The sequence below is a fragment of the Helianthus annuus genome, chromosome 1 (assembly GCF_002127325.2).
Source record: "Helianthus annuus cultivar XRQ/B chromosome 1, HanXRQr2.0-SUNRISE, whole genome shotgun sequence".
NCBI lineage: Eukaryota > Viridiplantae > Streptophyta > Magnoliopsida > Asterales > Asteraceae > Helianthus > Helianthus annuus.
In genome coordinates this window covers 118,296,172-118,314,915 of record NC_035433.2, presented here as the reverse complement: position 1 = coordinate 118,314,915, position 18,744 = coordinate 118,296,172, and the positions used below count along the sequence as shown (strand labels likewise).

General features: G+C 35.7%; 1 protein-coding gene across 1 annotated transcript; it reads right to left on the bottom strand.

The window, feature by feature from the left end:
* Positions 1–4,766: 4,766 nt before the first annotated feature.
* Positions 4,767–14,281, bottom strand: LOC110929135 (CENP-B homolog protein 2-like; the record flags this gene model as incomplete). The annotated part of the gene is made up of 2 exons (XM_022172258.1): positions 13,572–14,281; positions 4,767–4,830 (listed from the first exon to the last, which is right to left on the bottom strand). Coding segments are annotated over exons 1-2 (774 nt in total), but the record flags the coding sequence as incomplete, so codon positions are not given.
* Between the last annotated feature and the right edge of the window lie 4,463 nt (positions 14,282–18,744).

Below are 18,744 nucleotides of genomic sequence, written 5' to 3'. Positions count from 1 at the left end.
TTTGGTTGTTACACGTAACACAGTCTGCAAAAAGATGTAACACTTGACAAAAGGGGGTCCATTCATTTGCGTTTCTTAGTTTTCTTAACTAATATGGGTTTTATTTCTATATTTCCCTTATATATATATATATATATATATATAGAATTGCGCTAAAATAAGAACCACCTCGAGTTGTAAGAACCGCGAGAACTTTTTGATCCGGACCGAGGTGGACCAAATTTTTTTTCATAAACGTAGATGCATGTATTATAAACACATTTGTGAAAAAAAATTCAAAAAACAATGTCGTGTGTGTAGTTTTGAGCACCACAAGTTTGTGTTTACGGTACCCGTAAATTTTCCGGTTAGATTTACGGTACCCGTAAACACAAACTTGTGGTGCTCAAAACTACACACACGACATTTTTTTTTTGAATTTTTTTTTTACAAATGTGTTTATAATACACGCAACTACGTTTTTGAAAAAGAAATTTAGTCCACCTCGCCCCGCACGGTGTAGTTCTCACGGTTCTTACAACTCGAGGTGGTTCTCATTTTAGCGGTCCCCTATATATATATATATATATATATATATATATATATATATATATAGGGGAAGGTTCATTGAGGAACACTAAAAAAGTGGGGAACAGCGGGGAACCGGCTCAAATGAACTCCGATTGGACTCATTCCAGCGGCGTTGGAACCGGCTCGTCGACCCTAACTAAGATCTCTTAACCCTAAACACTAAATCCTAACTTTTAAACTCTAAACCCTAAAGAAAAAAAATAAGGCTAAAACCTAAGCTAACCGTAAAATCTAAACTATAAACCCTAAAAGCTAAACCCTAAAGGCTAAACCTAAAGCTAAACCCTAAAGCTAAACCCTAAACCCTAAAGCTAAACTCTAAACCCTAAAGCTAAACCCTAAGGCTAAACCCTAAAAGCCAAAACCTAATCTATTTAGGGTTTAGGGGTTATGATTTAGGGTTTAGGGTTAAGAGATCCTAGTTAGGGTTCGACGAGACGGTTCCAACGCCGTTGGAATGAGTCCAATCGGAGTTCGTTTGAGTCGGTTCCCCACTGTTCCCCATTTTTTTAGTGTTCCCCAATGAACCTCACACTATATATATATATATATATATATATATATATATATATATATAGGGTGGGGTTCGGCTACAAAGTCTATTTTTCCTACAAAATGTACAAAGTCATAAAACATCACAATTTCAGTCGTAAAACACATTCAAAACCCACAAATAAGAGAGTCAAAATCACTAAAACACAATATCCAAACCCTAACACTCCATAAAAACTTCAAACACATCATTGTCGAACTATGAATATAAAACACAACATGATAGTCAACATAAACACACACCAATGTTAGTCATTTGGTAATCAAAGCCTTATCATCCAAAACACAACACAAAACACACAAATATAGCGTTTCAGTAATCTTCATATTGTTATTTGTGGGTTTTAAATGTGTTTTATGGCTGAAATTGTAGTGTTTTATGACTTTTTACATTTTGTAGGAAAAATAGACTTTGTAGCCAACTCCTACCCTATATATATATATCGGCGCAAAATGAAAACCATCCCCAGTTGTGAGAACCGAGAGAACCACTTTCCAACCATTAGATCTTCAAGATGTATGGATGGGATTAAAATTAATATTAAATTTTTTGTCGTATTATTTTTTAATATTTTAATCCAAAATGGTAGTTTAGTAAACTTACTCTGTTTTGTCTTTTTGTCTTTATTATTTTCTATTACTTTTTTGTATTATTATATTAGTTGTTATTTTTTAGACAGAATTTTGTTTATTAAAAACCATTTTAAATTCAAATTTTTTAACAAAACAATTTTATTTTGCGCGCCGTTTTTTCCACGTCGTTTTTATGTCCGGCTTTTTCACGCATCGTTTTTTTAACGCGTCGTTTTGCACGCAGTTTTTACGCTAGGCTTTTTCACGCATCGTTTTTTAACGCGCCGTTTTTTACGCAACTTTTACGCCATTTTTTACACGCCGTTTTTAATGCACCGTTTTTTACTCGCCATTTTTTACGCGCTGCTTTTTACGCCTTGTTTTTACGTGCCGCTTTTTACGGTTGTAAAAGATTTTTTACAAAAAAAAAATTACGGATGTAAAAAAACATGTTTTACAAAAATTATATTTTATAAAAAACGTTTTCTTTTTTTACAAAAAAAAAAAATTTAAGGTATACGGTATAAATTTTTTTACCTCAAATTTTTACGTTTTACGTTTTGCGGGATTATTTTTTTACATAAAAGTTTACGTTTTACGTTTTAAAGGAAAATACTTTACGTTTACAGTTTACGTTTTACGTTAAAAGGTTTTAGGTTTTACGTTTTAAAAGAAAATTCTTTACGTTTTACAACTTACGTAAAGTTTTACGTTTTACGAGATAAAAAATTTTATGTAAAATTTTACGTTTTACGTTTTAAGTTTTACGTTTTACATAAATCGTTTTACGTTAAATTTTTAAAGTTTCGTGTTTTCAGTTTTACATTAAAATTTTTACGTAAAGTTTTACGATTTACAATTTACAAAAAAAAAAAAAAAAAAGTTTTACGATTTACTTTTTTTTACAGAATCTTTTTTACACAAAACGAACTCATCCAAAAAACGCGACTCAGTAGGTGTCTCAGATAGATTGAAATTATCATCACCGACTGAAAAAAAATATAAAAAACCAACAACAAAAATCAAAACAATGTGTGGATTCTTGAAAAAAAAAACGGGGTTTGGCTCAGAGTTTCCAATAATCAAGGCTGCAAAGTGGGGTTGCAGGTTTAAAAAACCTACCCTCCACCATCCTTGTCGCGCCATCGTCATAAAAAATATACGTTTTTTTTTTTGCATCATCACCGCCCAATCCACACAGATCAAAAACCCACATAATTGCAGTTATCACAACAATACCACAGAATCAAGAATACAAATCAACATAATCAAGAACAAAAATCAACCCCCAACATACCAAAAACACAAACAGAATCAAGAACAAAAATACTAGCAGACGGGGGGCCGGCCACCACCCTGTTACGGTGGCGCCGCAGAGAGGTTGAATGAAAGGCTCCACCCACAAACAAGTAAATTCCAGTAAAAATACTCAGCATCAATTCACGAAGCTCACAAAACGATTGATCTGGGAGATGGTCATAAAATATCATTCTAAGATCAGCAGCAGAAACAACCTTTAAATTCTCCAAAACAGGAAAGATTTTGGTGTCAATCAAGGATTCAACCCCGGTATAACCATAGACCTCCAAACATCTCAAGTGTTTGAAACCTTTCCTCAAGTCATTACACAATATAATCAATATCCTCTTCCCCACCAACCACCTCCTCTACCACCGACTGCGGGTGGCCACCACCAGTTCACATCCCCCCTCCTCACCGGAGAAATGATGGAGTCACCATCAACAGTGGCGGCGGCGGTGGTGTCGCAGGTGAAAGTGATGGGATATGAGGGTTTCAGACACCCACCCACCCCTGTGCGGCGGCAGCGTCCACCGGAGCTCTTATCTCCACCTACAAACCATCATAAAACCTTCGAGATCACCCTCACGGCCTCACCCCAGCCACCGTTCTCCTTCGCTCCTCACCACCTCCCACCGCCGACGGTATCGGCTGAAACAGGGGATGTTTTTTATGGTGATTTTTGGTGTGGGTGTTTGGGGAAAACAAAGTATAGATTTGGGGATAAAGGAGCTTGAGAGAGAGATGAGAGATGATATATGAAAAGAAAAAGTCTGCTGACTTTAAATGAGGAGAGAGATAGATTGGACATTTGAAGGAAATGACTAAAATACCCCTTATTCTGATTGGTGGAGAGTGGTTCTCGCGGTTCTCACAACTGGTGGTGGTTTTCATTTTAGCAGCTCCCTATATATATATAGGATTGGGTTCATTTGTGAACCCTTCTTGTTTTATGAACAAAATGAACAAATCCTGGCCATAGATCTTATTAAATATAATTTAAGGGTAAGATTGTCTTTTAACATATATAGGTTTAGTTATAATTTACGATTTTAAAAATTATGATCAGTTATTAGATAAAAAAAATAACCACCCAACAGGTTCAGTTAAAGAATTCAATTCCAAATCAGCAGGAAAAAAAAAACCACTTCCAAATTGTTTCCGATTGTTCTTGTCATCAAGAAAATTCATTCCATTAGCCAAATCGTTTCATTCTTATTGTGTTCTAATAAGGATTTATACATTATGTCTGAAACAAACACGAACGATCTACCAACCAATTCGTTAATTCCTCATAGCCCTGAACGACCAGGGGAAGATCATGTGTTTGTATCTTTAATGGGTCATCAAGGTATAATTTTTAAACATCAGTGTATTTAAGTTTGTTTCCAGTTTCGCTGTTTCTCAAATACACACATGCATTTGCTGTCAAAACCGCCTCCATATTTTTCTTAGATTGTTATTCAGAGCAAGAAACTTCATACTATAAGCATAGTTGTATCATTCTTTTTTGTTATACTAAGGATTTATAAATTTTGGCAATATGTTATACAGTAGAAACTCGATAAATTAATACTCGATTATTTAATAACTCTCTAAGATAATATTTTTTGCCGGTCCCGACTCGGGGATAGGGTGCTAAATTAATAATTTGCTAAAATTATAAGATAATACATTTTTGATAATTTCTTTAGACCCCATATAAAATATAAATTAATAATTCCTTATATATAGCATATTACATGAATGATTTATGAAGGTTTCTTGAAAAATGACTCAGTTGTCTTTTGTTTTTTGTTGAAATCAATTTCCCCTTGAATCTCGTCTCTAATTTTCCTTAGCATGGTAAGAATGTCACACCCCGAAATTATCAGAGCTTGGCGTGACTGGACTGGTATCTTCATTGCACAGCGGAAGCAAATAAGCTAAGACTTCTAAAAATTAAACGCCTGCTAAGTACTCGAATTTCCAATGATTCTCCTTTTCCAACCGTTCCATGCTTTGAAAAAGTATCCTGAGAAAGAAACATGCGAAAAATCAACATAAAGTTGAACGAGTTCATAGTTTGTTTGTAAAAGATTTGAATAAATCTTTTGAATAACCAGTTTATGAAATAATGTTGAGAAAACGAATTTAAAATCATTTTCTTGCCCATTTATATGGAAACTTTGTATTTGTAACGATTTATGCTCGTAAAACCATGTATTTGTAAACTCTTGTATTTGTAAAATTTTGTATAAAACATGGTATTTAATTTGTATAAATCAAGTATTTTTGTAAGTGTGTATGATAAAAATCCCTGGTATATAGCAATAAGGAAAAAGAGATCACCAATGGGTTGCAAAGACATTGGTATGTGTGAGAAAGTGCAGGGAAACTCAAACCTAGCAAATTTGTTACCGGGCTTCGGCTGGAAGACACAGTCACCTCTATGGGCCGCCCCGGCCTCACGGGCCTGGGCTCGCTACACCCAAATAGATCTATCACTCTTGTGTCCCTCGGTCCTAACAACGAGGATTAATGGCCTCAAGTGTTGTACCCACCCCTCACATGATCTAGTAGTATAAACCCTCCCTACGCTAACCATACCATGTAAATAAATGTTTGTAATAATTATAACATGTATTTTACCCCAGCCTCTAAGGCTGAACCTCCCCAGCCTCTAAGGCTGAACCTCCCAGCCTCTAAGGCCAACTCCCTAGTCTCTATATATTATCCCCAGACGACCCATCCCTGGTTATGAAAATCATTCACATTTCGAAAATACGCATTTGTTTTGTAAAAACCAGTATGTTTAGTATAAACCTTTCGTAAATCATTTGAGTTCCTCGAAACCCATTCGTAATATGATTTAGAAATACGAGTTTTGCGTTTGTTCAAAACTTTGTATGTTCTTGCAAAACGTGCTTTGTCTAAAAATATACAGTCTTTGTTTATCGAAAAACTTTGTATGTTCCTGAAAAATCGTGCATGTCTTTCCACCCCGAAAACATTCATAAAAATGTAAAATTGTAAAAAGTGGGGTTATGAACTCACCTGAATATTGTGCAAAGCTAGCTAATTACGATTTCGTGGTGTCGTTTCCAAGACTTGACTTGCTAGTGTGCATTCTACAATATTCCTAACACGGAATATCTTATAAGTTTCTAAATAAATGCAGTAACTAAACTACGCGTCATCGAGCTCTACCGAATCGTTAACCGAACGATTTGACGGTACGTTGATAACTTAATGCAAACGACTAAGTTATACTTGTTAGGTTTCGTTTATTGTTGATGATAATTTACTATGTCTATACACACTTAGTTTTCGAAAGTTTATATGAATATTTATATGAAAATAAAGAAATACATTGTTATAATCGTGTTAGTCGTCCCGATAAATCATATGTGTGTGTAAAGGATATTTACATGAGAACAATATATAACAAACTCGTGTTATGCATACTGCATCTCGTATGATGATTATCAAGATACGAGTATTTGCCGTAGAAGCGTTTGACATAAATATATAAAATTATATTTATTTTATCGAATGATCATCGAGTCGTTTGATGTTTGAAATAAATATAAAACTATATTTATTTTTGTAAAAGAATACATGTCGTTTGATGTTAGAAATAGATATATAAGCTATATTTATTTTTATAAAAGAACTCCGAATTGTTTGATGTTTGAAATAAATAAATATATATATATATATATAAACTATATTTATTTTTTATAAAAGAACCCTCGAGATTTCAATGTTTAAACTAAACATAAATAGTTATGTTTCATTTATAAAAGATACCCGCTCGTTCCTACGAGACCCGATATCAATACCCGATTATCGTAAAAATATCGTAAATTATAATTTTTGATTTAAAAGTATATAAAATAGTATCGGTATTCAATGTTGTCGCGTTTGTGCGTCGATAACGGTAAAATCGCGTAAAACCGTGTTGTTGTCGTTTTAATTCGTTTTCTGATCCGGTTTCGACTGTAGTTACTAAAATTTATCACGCAGCTAAATATAGCATAAAATGTAAGTTCTGAAGGTGACAGGCGTCTCCATCGCTTTCGTTTCATTGTCGGTGCGTTTCCTGCCATCGCGTTTTTAGTTCACGTTTGCGTTTGGGACGTACGGAAGCATAATAAATTCACAACATTAAATTCGTAAATATAAAATATTCGTAGAAAATCCGTATTTGTCGAAATTATCAGTATTTTGTACGGTGTCAGTTCGTTGTCGTTTATCGTTGCGCAGTTGTTCCGAAAATCACCATATGTGCACTGTAGCGTCCGATAAGCGTTCCTAGGCACTCCAGAGGCCTAATTAAGTTAATCTACATCATAAACATTATTTATCATCGTTTTAAACATCTGTTAATCGCGTAATTAAGAGCCGTAAATCACCGGTTGTCACATTCTCCCCCTGTTACAGAAATTTCGTCCTCGAAATTTAGACTATGTTATCTCCTCAGAATTGTGTTATTCGCAGGTAAGTCCGAATAATAACAAAGTGAATGACCGCGTAATCGAAACAAGACTTATTCGAATCATGTGAATTTAATGACATTACTCAACAATAAGAACCCAACGGTTTAAAAGAAATGTGTCTCAGTAATTGATGTCAAAGGAACCGAGACGTATAGGTACAGTCACTAATGTGACTAAGTTAACAGGGATTCAACAATGAACAGGAACTTCGACCAATCGAATTCCATATGAACGTTTACAACGTGTAAATGAGTTCTAGAAGCAATAACATCCACTGGATGAACTTAGAATCAACAACCTCAAATATAATAGTTTGCATGAAACGCTCGATCGTGATCAGCACAAGCTGCAAGTTATATCGACGCCACAAGGTGTCGCAATGAATGAAACAATTCAATAACAGGGGTGATCGAACAAGTATCACCTGTGTTTTGCAGTCAATTGAAAGCGTAATGAAGTAAATATGAAAATTTGTTTCTAACAACATCATAGGATTTTCAATTGAAATTTGAACATCAAAGAAATAATGTCTTCGAGCGAAGACGAAGAAGCAATGAATATCGCAAAACATTCGATCGATGTTGAAAGGACCGTTAGGAGGTACACCGGAATATGCAATGAATTTTGTGTACCATCGTCCTAACACACGATTGTGTTAAGACTGTTTTAATATGATAATTCAAAGCGGATTTAAAACAAATCAATAAATAAATATTTAAATCCATGCATGAGATATGTAAGCGAGTTTAGCGCAAGCCTCAAATAAGTGAAAATACCACCACAAGGTGTCGAAATCAACAAACGACTTAATGGAGTCGTAAACCAAACAAATTTACTACGACTCGGAACAAATGAAGTGCTCGTTAAAAATTGATTTGAATATGATGCTCCCAATACATCATATGATGCTTTGAATTGAATATGTGTAATGGGCAGGTTCAACAATTGAACTTGATTTCGGCGCAAGCCGACAATAAATACATGTATCAACAAGAAAACTTCCGACATGGTCGCAACAAAACCATGTATGTAACTTGAAAGAAAAGAAATTTCAAGAAAATGTGTTGACTTGATAACAAAGAGCCAACAATTACAATAATGCGAGTCATTCGAATCACAAATCAATAATTAGGTTTAGCGAAGCAATATTTGGACTTTGATGTAACGCTTATTCCAAACGAAACCATATGCGTAACAAACAATGCATGCGTAACATATGAATTTTTCAAGAAATGAAGCAAATGAATATTCGCTATAATGAAAGAAATGATCGTGACACAATGACCATTAAAAGGAGTAGAGATACGAAAATCTACTCAGTAAATGTGAAAGTCGAATTTTCAATAAAAGAAATTTAAGAACTTTACCTGGGGGTTTCATGTAACGACCAGTTGTTAGGTGACATTACCATGGAATGTCGAACATAGCGTATTCGTCGTTAATAAGATAGGGGAATACGAAGGCATGCGTCTTCTCCTTAGCATGACTCGTGTCGTTTGCAGGACCGCGTGCCAAACCGCCGCTTCATGATAGATAGTTCTCCTGCTAACAGGAATCTAGCGTTGTCGTTGAATTGCGCCATCGTGTCTTTTCAAAGGCCTCACCTCGATAGTCGTATGTGTCGTACTTCAATCTCCGTTGATGCATAGCTTAAGTTTCGCGTATACCTGTGCACTAGAGTGTTGTTATGCGTAGGCTGCCTGCTCGGGAAGTTAAAATATCATAGACAATATGGATAATAGTGTGTGCCCGAGTTAATATTCGCGGTTCCTACGTGATGACCTTTAATGAACTTCAACATAAGTTTCCGAAGGTCTTAAATGCATGTTTCTTAAACTCTCAGAGTGTTGTGTACTGTATGTAATTGTTTTATGTATCGTGTATGAAACACCACAATAGCGTATGCTTGAAAACAGAATTTTGGCTGTTTGTTTCTCGGCAACGGTTGGAGACCATATTTGAGTACTAGGCGTTCTGTATGTATTCAACGTCTCAATAGTCTAAGTCCCAGAGAAAAGTGAGGTTAGAGCCTAGGTATTCCTACAGAAACCTAATTCGCTTAACCTATAGCTCTGATACCAATCTGTCACACCCCGAAATTATCAGAGCTTGGCGTGACTGGACTGGTATCTTCATTGCACAGCAGAAGCAAATAAGCTAAGACTTCTAAAAATTGAACGCCTGCCAAGTACTCGAATTTCCAATGATTCTCCTATTCCAACCGTTCCATGCTTTGAAAAAGTATCCTGAGAAAGAAACATGCGAAAAATCAACATAAAGTTGAGCGAGTTCATAGTTTGTTTGTAAAAGATTTGAAATAAATCTTTTGAATAACCAGTTTATGAAATAATGTTGAGAAAACGAATTTAAAATCATTTTCTTGCCCAGTTATATGGAAACTTTGTATTTGTAACAATTTATGCTCGTAAAACCATGTATTTGTAAACTCTTGTATTTGTAAAATTTTGTATAATTTGTATAAAACATGGTATTTAATTTGTATAAATCAAGTATTTTTGTAAGTGTGTATGATAAAAATCCCTGGTATGTAGCAATAAGGAAAAAGAGATCACCAATGGGCTGCAAAGCCATTGGTATGTGTGAGAAAGTGCAGGGAAACTCAAACCTAGCAAATTTGTTACCGGGCTTCGGATGGAAGACACAGTCACCTCTATGGGCCGCCCCGGCCTCACGGGTGTGGGCTCGCTACACCCAAATAGATCTATCACCCTTGTGTCCCTCAGTCCTAACAACGAGGATTAATGGCCTCAAGTGTTGTACCCACCCCTCACATGATCTAGTAGTATAAACCCTCCCTACGCTAACCATACCATGTAAATAAATGTTTGTAATAATTATAACATGTATTTTACCCCAGCCTCTAAGGCTGAACCTCCCCAGCCTCTAAGGCTGAACCTCCCCAGCCTCTAAAGCTGAACATCCCAGCCTCTAAGGCCTACTCCCTAGTCTCTATATATTATCCCCAGACGACCCGTCCCTAGTTATGAAAATCATTCACATTTCGAAAATACACATTTGCTTTGTAAAAACCGATATGTTTAGTATAAACCTTTCGTAAATCATTTGAGTTCCTCGAAATCTGTTCGTAATATGATTTAGAAATACGAGTTTTGCGTTTGTTCAAAACTTTGTATGTTCTTGCAAAACGTGCTTTGTCTAAAAATATACAGTCTTTGTTTATCGAAAAACTTTGTATGTTCCTGAAAAATCGTGCATGTCTTTCCACCCCGAAAACATTCATAAAAATGTAAAATCGTAAAAAGTGGGGTTATGAACTCACCTGAATATTCTTGTGCAAAGCTAGCTAATTACGACTTCGTGGTGTCGTTTCCAAGACTTGACTTGCTAGTGTGCATTCTACAATATTCCTAACACGGAATATCTTATAAGTTTCTAAATAAATGCAGTAACTAAACTACGCGTCATCGAGCTCTACCGAATCGTTAACCGAACGATTTGACGGTACGTTGGTAACTTAATGCAAACGACTAAGTTATACTTGTTAGGTTTCGTTTATTGTCGATGATAATTTACTATGTCTATACACACTTAGTTTTCGAAAGTTTATATGAATATTTATATGAAAATAAAGAAATACATTGTTATAATCGTGTTAGTCGTCCCGATAAATCGTATGTGTGTGTAAAGGATATTTATATGAGAACAATATATAACAAACTCATGTTATGTATACTGCATCTCGTATGATGATTATCAAGATACGAGTATTTGCCGTAGAAGCGTTTGAAATAAATATATAAAATTATATTTATTTTATCGAATGTTCATCGAGTCGTTTGATGTTTGAAATAAATATAAAACTATATTTATTTTTGTAAAAGAATACATGTCGTTTGATGTTAGAAATAGATATATAAACTATATTTATTTTTATAAAAGAACTCCGAATTGTTTGATGTTTGAAATAAATATATATAAACTATATTTATTTTTTATAAAAGAACCCTCGAGATTTCAATGTTTAAACTAAACATAAATAGTTATATTTCATTTATAAAAGATACCCGAATTTTGTTGTTTGGAAATAAATATAACTAAATATATTTATTTTATAAAACTATCAAGCTCGTTATTTTGTAAAACGATTTTGTCGAAATGTTATAAACATGTTTGTAAGTTATGTAACATCGTCAAAAGTAAATATATATTTATATTTATTTTGATAGAAGAATGTTTGAATCCGTTAGTTTCGTTGTATAATTGGTCGCGTTTTATTGTACGGATTTTCTCGAAAAACGGGGAGAGTTTCCTCTGTATTTGGACGGCACTGACAACACAAATTGTCGTTAAAATTTTCATAACACTATAATTAATCACCGTATATCAACTTTCAAATCATAATATATAAAATTTCATTAAATTTCACGCCACTTATAAATTAATTTGGGTCGGTTAAAGCACGTTTGTCACGTATTGAATTAAAACTATATAAATTCAAATTAATTCGCCATTAGACTTTACCACTCTTCGTGTCAAATGTCGAACCGTTGACTGAGTTGACCGAGTCAACTGAGTTGACTCGGTTAGACCGTGTTGAATGAGTTGACTCGGTTTGACCGAGTCGACCCGACCCGCTTCATAAGCTGACCCGAACCGTCTGACCCGTTTGCTGAGTTGGCTCGGTGGACCGAGTTAAACCGAGTTGACTCGGTTTGACCGAGTCAACCCAAACTGCTTCATTTCTGACCCGTAACATCCAAACCCGTAATCAAATCTGACCCGCTTGTACTATAACCGAAAACAGGAGGCCCAAGATAAAACCCGAAACAAAACAAACCCGAATCAAAACTTAGATCGACCCAACTCCTTTGAACCCGCTGGATTTTGGCCGAAATACTGGTCAGAACCTGATTACACCGCCGCCGCCGCCGCCATCGTCATCTTCTCCGACGAAAACCAGCCGGATAATAATGCCGTCCACCGGATAAATGAACCGACACGCGGTCCGAGTCTCCGACCGCCGGTTCTCTCTCTCCCATCGCTTCTCTTTCTCTCTCCTCTCTCTCTCTCATCGCCCCTGCGTATCATCGCCGCACCACCACCAGACGGTGGTGGTGGTCGCCGTTCAGTTCAACAGGAGGAAGGGGGTTGTGCTCGTCAGAGGAGACCATCGGAGAAGAAGGTGGCTGCCACCGCCGCTCGAATCCGCGAACCAACTCCAGAAAAGGGATTAGAGGGTAGATCGGAGGAAAAAGAGGGGTGTACGCGCCGTCACGCGCCAAAAAGGGAGTCGCCGGAGCACCGCCGTGCCGCCGCCTGTGTGTGTCGCCGGAGAGAGAGAACGAAGTGTGGGATTGTGTTTGGTCTGTGTTTTGTTTTTTTTTTTTTTTTTTTTTGCAGTAAATGAGTATTTTGACAAACAAATTGGCTATTTATAGTAAGAATTTGGTTAGTGGGCTTTGGGCTTGGGCCCAAGGCCCACAAGCCCAATCTCGCGCTTAAAGTGGCCCGCTCGTTCCTACGAGACCCGATATCAATACCCGATTATCGTAAAAATATCATAAATTATAATTTTTGATTTAAAAGTATATAAAATAGTGTCGGTATTCAATGTTGTCGCGTTCGTGCGTCGATAACGGTAAAATCACATAAAACCGTGTTGTTGTCGTTTTAATTCGTTTTCTGATCCGGTTTCGACTGTAGTTACTAAAATTTTATCACGGAGCTAAATATAGCGTAAAATGTAAGTTCTGAAGGATACAGGCGTCTCCGTCGCTTTCATTTCGTTGTCGGTGCGTTTCCTGCCATCGCGTTTTTAATTCACGTTTGCGTTTGGGACGTACGGAAGCATAATAAATTCACAACATTAAATTCGTAAATATAAAATATTCGTAGAAAATCCGTATTTGTCGGCGTTATCAGTATTTTGTACGGTGTCAGTTCGTTGTCGTTTATCGTTGCGCAGTTGTTCCGAAAATCACCATATGTGCACTGTAGCGTCCGATAAGCGTTCCTAGGCACTCCAGAGGCCTAATTAAGTTAATCTACATCATAAACATTATTTATCATCGTTTTAAACATCTGTTAATCGCGTAATTAAGAGCCGTAAATCACCGGTTGTCACAAAGAACTTCTGATGTTGTTTTCTCATAGCTCAACAAGAAATTGTTCAATGTGATTGCCGCTTTAATAGCTTCGTTTCGCAAAGGGGGCTCCATTGTAGAACTTTCATCATCTTCTTCATCGATATCATCTTTATTAATTCCAATAATGCTTTCAATAATTTCTTCATCAGTCAACAACTGTGCAACTACATTTTCTTCTGGGTGAGTCAGAACATCTTCGACATCCATTGCATTGCGATAACCCAACTCTTTGATCAAATTCTGGAGTTCTTGAGTGCTTTCACCACCTTCATCTGAGTTCTCAAAAGTCATGTTATATGTTGATCGAAGTTTACAATGACGAAAGCAGTTCGCAATTGTATTTGCACGAACATCCATAGTCCATGCTGAAATTGCAAGATTCATTGCATCTAATACATTTATTTTTGCTGGATTTGGAACCCCTAATTCATAACCCTCCAAAAGACTTCTATAAAATCGACGACGATAATGCATCTTAAAAGCTCGTATGATCCCTGCATCACAAGGTTGAATTTTTGAAGTTGTGTTTGGTGGCAAAAAAAAAAAAAATAATAATTCAACATTTCGTAATCCTTCAATAATTTTTGGATGAGCAGGGCAATTATCCACAATCAAGAGAATTTTTCTTCCGACCATTTTTTTATCAAGTTGAACACAACCATAATAAAAACGATACATTGAACACAAGAAGCATAATAAGGTGAGAGATTGAAGGTTTCTTTCAAATTGGGTCGTTCATTTGATATACATGCATTGTATACAATAATTAAGTGGAAGCTTGAAAGGTGTTTGTAAACTAAGTATTCTACTATAAATTAATAAAATATTAATTAATATATAAATTAATAATTATTAATTTATCGATTAATTAATAACTCTTTTAATTAATAAATTTTGGTGGTCCCAAGTGTATTATTTTATAGAGTTTCTACTGTACTAAGGATTTATAAATTTGGACAGAAACGAATCCGAACGATTAAGAAGAGTAAAAAACCGAGGCGGAAATGCAATTTTTGCAATAAACGGGTTAGGGGTCAAGATAAGAGGAATTGTCTGCTTAAAAAGGGTGACCCCGGTTAAGGACGATTCGACAACCGACGAAGAAGACGATGTATATGAAGAATACGAAACCGAAGAATACGTATCCGATGATTTTGGTAGTGAAGAATAGGTTACGTAAAGCTTAACAACATTTTTTTTTCATGTTCTCTTTTCAGTTGTTCTATGTTTTTTTTAAATCACAGTTGATGTTAACTCAAACTCGTTTTTATCCTAATTTCGTTTATATGGTTTTACTTTGGTGCTATTTGTTTTCGGTATAACATATACAACTGGAGTCTATGGGTTTGTAAAGTTTTGTCCATTTTACATGGTTGTTTATTGACAATCTGCACGTGGCCTATACTGACTCCCGTTATGTGATACATGTTACATTTGCAAGTTGTCCAGTAGGTTATAAGAGTCTAACTGGTCGCTGGTCATGTGTATTCACATTCCAGTAGTTTAGAATGGTAGAGCTGCACATGTGTATGTGTTGTTAGTAATCGCAGCGGTCGATACATTGGAAAATTTTCTTGTCAAACTGTTTTTATGACAGGTACAAATTAATAGAGATGTCAACAATGTATATTCTGCGACATCCCGGTTTTGAGTTTACATATGTTGTGGCATGCGTGAGTCTAATTGAAGTCCCATTTTCATCCACTATTAGATTCCATGTGGAATAAAAGGGTATCTATATGTCTGTCTTACAACATATACAGATATGGTTCAGCCGTCTGTAATGTTATCAGGTAACCATGGATGTTTCATGGACAATGTAGGCGTGTTCTCTACCGGGTCACAATATGTCATACAGGTTACATTAACTAGTAGTCGTGTAGGAGGCAATGTTTCGAGTTAGGCATGTGCATTTGCATCCACTATTTTCCTGTAGGTAATAGTGTTTAGAATAACAACTGTGTATTTGGGTCTCGTAATATTATAGGTACATATGAAATTGCGTTGCCCACATGTGTATAGAACAACGTTCATATAAATCAGAATGTCATAGATCTTTGGTAACTTTATAACATACAAAATGAACATCAATGGGACCATAATAATTAAAGAAAAGGAACATTGGATATTGTTAACGTTATCCTAAATACGATAGTTCAACATAAACCAAGTGAAACAAAGCGTATTAAGTAGTCTATTAACCTACACGAGCTAACCCAAAAGTAAAGCTACTGTTTAGACACAAGGAAAATAAACTAGACAAACTAAAAGTCTTCGCCAGGTCTTGTAATCTACTTAATCTTGTTGATGCCAGCATAATGATAGGCTTCTTATAGAATACATTTGCGATGTATGTTCGCCTCCGATGTTATCAACTTCACAGCAAATTTCTTCCTAAGTTTGTGCAATTTTGATCTTGGCTTTAGGCATTTCAGTTGGAAACCCAACGTCCCAGCGATCTTCATTGATTCCCATCCAGGTTTCCATGTGTCGCATCGCGTATATGCCACAGTCTTCACAGTTTCCTATTGTTGCCCAACCAATCTCCAAACGAACAGGATTGCATGCTCCAATCTCATAGCATCGTGGATGACGAACACGCTTCAGGTATTTTACAACTACATCTTTCTGCACACAAAAAAAGTCTGTGAATTAAAGAAGCGGCACACATGTGTATACTATGACAACAATCACCCACCACTTTCATCGGCTTTGACTTCAAGAAAAAATCGGCACCGTCAAAGACTTTAACATGACTTTTACAAGGATGCATATTATCTATGACAGTTATTGCCAGATTTTTCAAGTTAAAGCAAACCAAATAAAAATGAGATCGTTCTGGAATTGGGAAAATAAGGTTCCCATAATGTTTCAGGTCCATCAATTCCTCCCTTTCTTCCAACACAACCATCAAACTGCTAGTAAACATCTCTAACCGTTTGTTGTCATCATAACTCGATGTAGTCAGCATCTCATGAGTCTGATATTTCGAACAAAGATAACCAATATAAATAGTATAAATAATATTATTAAGTCATTTACAGAATCCGGTATCTATATGAAAAATGTTCTTACAAAAAGGGCGGTGTGACTAGACAGCCTTGGCATCGTAAACTCCCGTCTTTTCACTTCCTCATGATTAAGCATTGAAGCCCAACGGTCTATTATCGAAGAACTCAGACAAATATTTGGGAGAAGATCAGATACATAAAAATGCATCAAATGGGTTCCATAGCTTGTGCTGAATATATCATTCCTGTACACATGAGTGTTTCAAATCAACCGTTACATTTTATGTATGCCCTGAAATATCATCCAAAATTATACATATGACTGACGCACTTACCCCATCGTTCTTTTTGCACCTCCTGTTCTTCCTTCTTATCCCGGTCCGATTTTGGTTGCTTCCTTTTTTCTTTCATCAGACCGGCCAGTGGTCTGTATCAAACAAATAACATGAAAACAGACGAACATAATAAAAAAATATTCAAATATTAGGCTTGTATTTGTCTAAATAAACAACGATATTTTTTTAATATATGACGTATTGAATACGAACCTTTCATCCTCTTTATCAGCATCTTTGATGCCGTTTTCATGTGTTTTTGCCATGCTACGTACAGATAAAATAAAAGGTTAACTAAATTATATACACTTATGTATCGTACTAAATATTATACACTCACTTTGTATTCAAAATTATTAACAATGAATTTGTCTAATACACATGTGTATGTTGTCAATTACACATGTGTATTATTACCGCTGTTAAGTTAACAGGTTACACCATTTTTAAAAAGGCTCATTAAGAAACTTTAATACACATGTGTATGTTGTCAATTACACATGTGTATTATTACCACTGTTAAGTTAACAGGTTACACCATTTTTAAAAAGATTGTCACTTACACATGTGTATTACTACAACTGTTAAGTTAACATATTACACCATTTTCTTATAAACCTCATTACAAAACATTTCTTTATACACAACGAAATCGATTGAGCACAAAAAAAGGACAACCTACATGATTTTAGGATACTGGCACAACTACAAAACAAATCAGGTTGCAACACTATGTAATCAGGCCTACTACACATATTCTACTATCTTCATACACAACAACTAAACCCAAACTTTTAAATGATCGGATTTCGCATTTACCTATGTACACACATGAACAGGGTACCCATATCTTTCGACCAACATTTTAAAATCGGCAGACACAAAATATCAGAATGTTACATGGTGAAGTTTGAACAAATACACATGTAATCAGTTCGTTATACACAGCAAACTAACCGTATCTTTATAGTGAACTCATTTAGCGACATTAGGGCAGAACAATACATAAACATTGGACCAATCATTACTATATGAAAAAAAAAGAAAAAAACAAATAAGAATAAGAATAATACACTACCAAATCGGAAGAAATACACTACCAATTGGTTGATTACACGCATGGTTGCAGAAATCGGCCTAGGCGGCCGATTAATCGGCGCCTAGGCGCTAGGTGGCCACTTACTGCCTAATTTTGAGCTAGTCGGTCAATTAATCGGCCATGGTCAAAGTCGGTCCTAGGCGGTCAAAAATCGGATTAATCGGACTATATTAATCGGTCAAAATCGGTCAAAATAGGTCAAAATCGAACCATACTATCTGAAACTTGAAGTATTTATGTGAATTTTGAAGTATTATTTTTATATTATTGGGTATATATATATAATTTTGGAAAAATACATATAAAAATCCCATTCCGATTAATCCCGATTAATCCTGATTAATCCCGATTAATCCCTAGGCGGTACCTCACCGCCCGACTAGCGCCTAGCGCCTTCTACAACATTGATTACACGTACCAATCTAAACCCTAGATTTTGAAGCGAGAGAATTCGTGTGTATAAAGAAGCACTGTACGAAACCTTTTCATGAATAATACACAATATAACGATACCTTGATTATGATTCTGCTAGATGAATCTCGTTTGTAGGAATCGCTGGTGAGAGAAATAACGAAGAAGATGCAGAACTTGGTTTTGGGTTATGAAAAGAGAGACTCTTGATACACAGGTGATTTTCTTGAAGCTAGAAGCTATAATTGGTAACTGATATGTAACGCCCCAAAATTCCGAGAACA